Source organism: Fusarium phalaenopsidis (genome assembly GCF_050370095.1).
Source record: "Fusarium phalaenopsidis strain FUZ10S chromosome Unknown contig_32274, whole genome shotgun sequence".
In the NCBI taxonomy this organism is placed as follows: domain Eukaryota; kingdom Fungi; phylum Ascomycota; class Sordariomycetes; order Hypocreales; family Nectriaceae; genus Fusarium; species Fusarium phalaenopsidis.
The window spans coordinates 690,942-694,215 of NW_028145419.1; the positions used below are offsets into that span (position 1 = coordinate 690,942).

Sequence of the window (3,274 nt, forward strand, 5' to 3'; positions counted from 1 at the left end):
ACAGGCGGAGCCCTACCGCCTCGCCGTCGCTGAGCTGCCCATCCATCTCCTCCATTCCGCCTGGTCTCGTGGCAACAACAGGCCCCTCGACCGCAATCACGTCGCCCATCTTTGTCGCTCTTTCCAGAATGGCGGCCTCGCACGTCGAGCCGAGCAGCACTACGTCCAGGTCTCCTGCAGTGCTGCCGCCGTTCAAAAATGATCGACGCCATCCCAGACGCTGATCAGAGCACTGCCCAAGACCGACGTCAGCATGTGCTATCCTTCAAAAACTGGGCCGACTTCAACGGCGACGAGAAACCTGAGCTCATGGCCGGCCAGCATCGCATCGAGGCTCTGAAAGACTACGTGAAACAGACGGATTCTGATTCGAGCGATTTGTGGTGGATTTGCGAATTTTACGACAAAGGTGTGACCCCTCTTCAATCACCCCCAATCCGCAGATCTTCTCTACCTGATATACTACTTATACATACATAACAAACAATACTCATCCTTATACACAGACACTCTACCAGTCGAACTTGACATCAAGCTTCGTGTCAACCGTCGCGATCTCACCCTGCCCGATACACATGGTCAGATCTGGTTACAGCTCGCCTCCGCCTTTGACCGGGACCCCACTCTATTTTCTGCCGAGAAAAATGTCAACAAGAAGGGTATCGAGAAAAGGATGTTGGATATCCTGTGCCTGACAAGTGAAGCTCGCTTTCCCATCAGCCGTCTCGTCACGCTGTGGAGAAGCGAGCGGTGGAGACCTCGCATTACCCGCTGGTGTCGAACCTCTCTGGGAGAACCACATTCAACATTTCAAAATGGTATCAGATCGCAGGGTACAGATTGGACGATGTGAGTAACTCACCCTTGACATCCGTGATGGACCTACCATTTATTCATTCACCTCTCCCACCCCAGACAGTCTCGGATCAAGCCTTGCCTAGAATAATATGTGGCTAACTTGGGTGTACCATCGTCCTGCACGAGCAGTATTGGTTCGATACGTTCTATCAGATACTCGAAACTTTAAGGGCACTTCCTGCCTCCGCCTCTGAGTCCATTCAGATTTCAGACTGGACCATGCTCGCCTGCAGTCTCAAAACGACACCTATGATGCTGCAGATGTATACCAAGTCTTTTATCCCAAGGAGGACAGTAGCAGCGGCGATAGCAACTCCACTCCATCGGTTCCTTCCACTGGCAAACCGAGCACAAAGGCAACACGGCGAACCGGATTTCTGACCTCGCTTGACAAGGAAGCCTATGACAGTCTTTGCCGCCATCTTCAACAGAACCTTACTCTTCGTTTTCCGGATGTGCAGCCTTTATTGCGGATCAAAAAGGAGGAAGGCGAGGTCATGGCACAGGTCATGGACCATGTAGTGCGCTGGGTCAACACCCAACCCGCTGATATCATCGGTCTTCACGAGAACAACAAGCCTTTACGACGAGAAGACCTGGTGCCTGCGATCAAAAGTCTCAAGGCGACTGCTTATGGAGACGATTGGTGGACTCGGCTCAGAGAAGACGACGATGTCGATGGCGCCGACGATGTCGCGTCCTGGCTCGACCTGCGTTCACGGACCCTGGAAAGGCAGGTCCTCGACTACGTCCGCAGCCATATGACCGAGTTCAGGGATCCCTCGACGAAACACTATCTCGACTTGATGCCAGAAGAACATTATGAGCAATATGCAGAACGCTTCAGCACCGGCGATCTCTGGATGGGCTTATTTCACATCGTCCAACACGCTGTTGGTCCTGCATTTCGTCCGGTGTGGGAGGATTCGATCCCTGAACGCATCGGCGCGGATGACGCGATTCACCAGCCGCAGACTGAGATGCGCCACAGACCACCGGCTTCGGCCATCACACGAGCTATCTGTAGTCAGCTGGGAAATATTCCCGAGGTGAAGGAGAATCCTGCATTGAGAGGCGTGTACGCCTCGAGCGAACTTGGTGCCTATATCGATCATGCTGTCCTCGCATGGGCTTCCGATCGATGCCGCAAAGCAGTGGAAAGCAACGAGTCTGACGAAGGAAATCCTTGGTCAGGCGAAGCACTCCAAGCGATCCAGGCGGCATACCAGGGGTACGAGAGGATCCTGGCAGGAATGACGTCCGCCACTGCAATTTCCGAACACGATGATCAGCAGCAACAGCAGCGGCACTTGCCAGACGAGCGTATCAGCCACGTCCCGAATGAAGTGCTCCGTCAACAACAGGGTGCCGTATCATCGAGCCCCCATCTTCGCAAAGGTTTGTTCCGATCAACACGGCAGACAGGGCACAGCGTGACAGCGGGCGCACAATGGCCATGGAAGAAGACCTATTATCCGAATGCAGCAGCGGCAGCAGCGGCGGCAACAGCGCCAGCCATCAAGACATCCTCAACAGCAGCCACCTTCGTTGCCGCCGTTCGCTGGATTGCCTCCAGCCCAGGAGACGGCACTGAGAAGCCCCCGCCACCAAGACGGAACACATGCAAGGAATGCCGCGGATCACGGTTATCAGCCACCTCCTCAGAAGTCTTACATTGCAGCTGAAGTCGGCCGTCCGTTGCAGAAACTACCAAAGGGAGATGTTGGGAACGGCTGGATCCACCAATCACCAGCAACCAGGACAACGTTACCGAACGGGCGGCCAAGCCCTAGCCAATCCCAGATGACTAGGGCGAGACGACAACGCCAGCGTCACCAGGAACAAGCCCTTAGCTCGCAGCCACAAAAGAGATCATCCTGGATGGATGGGCCTGTAGCGACGTCCGGAAGTAAGCGTTGATCCTTCCGCAGGGCAGGCGGGGCGGCAGCTGGGAACGACGAGCGAGCCATACCCTATACCAAAAGATATACGATTCAATCCGGCGAACCATCGGCAGTCGCACAGCAATAAATAAACAATAAGCAGCAGTAATTAAAATAATAGTAATGATAATAAAAGCCATAATTTTTGACCAAATGTATTGTTTTTAACCCGTGAGAAGTTATTGATACAGCTAGGCTAGGCCAAAATCGTTCCTATCGCGACCACTTGTACGCTCCTGCTGGAACTGATGGCTAGTCAGACACTGGTAAAGGTTGAAAACACAGGGAAAAAGATGCGGATAGGCCGGAAAAGAACTGGACTGGGGGTAGAGTGCCCTTGTTGTTTTAAACTGTGATAAGCTTGCAGAGTTTCATAGTGCCTGTGACGAGCAAGCCACCTCATTTCCCGCGGGTTTCGCCCTAACCCTTTGCATAAAGGGCATCACGAGGGATTTGATGTCATATATTCTGAC

At 53.3% G+C, this 3,274-nt stretch overlaps 1 protein-coding gene across 1 annotated transcript; it reads left to right on the forward strand.

Annotated features, from left to right (window-relative positions):
• Positions 1 to 198: 198 nt before the first annotated feature.
• LRP88_00316 (uncharacterized protein) lies at positions 199 to 2,543 on the forward strand (the record flags this gene model as incomplete). Its single annotated transcript, XM_083237032.1, has 3 exons — positions 199 to 409; positions 507 to 675; positions 1,070 to 2,543. 3 exons carry the CDS (start codon positions 199 to 201, stop codon positions 2,541 to 2,543), a joined length of 1,854 nt encoding a protein of 617 aa, XP_083107401.1.
• Between the last annotated feature and the right edge of the window lie 731 nt (positions 2,544 to 3,274).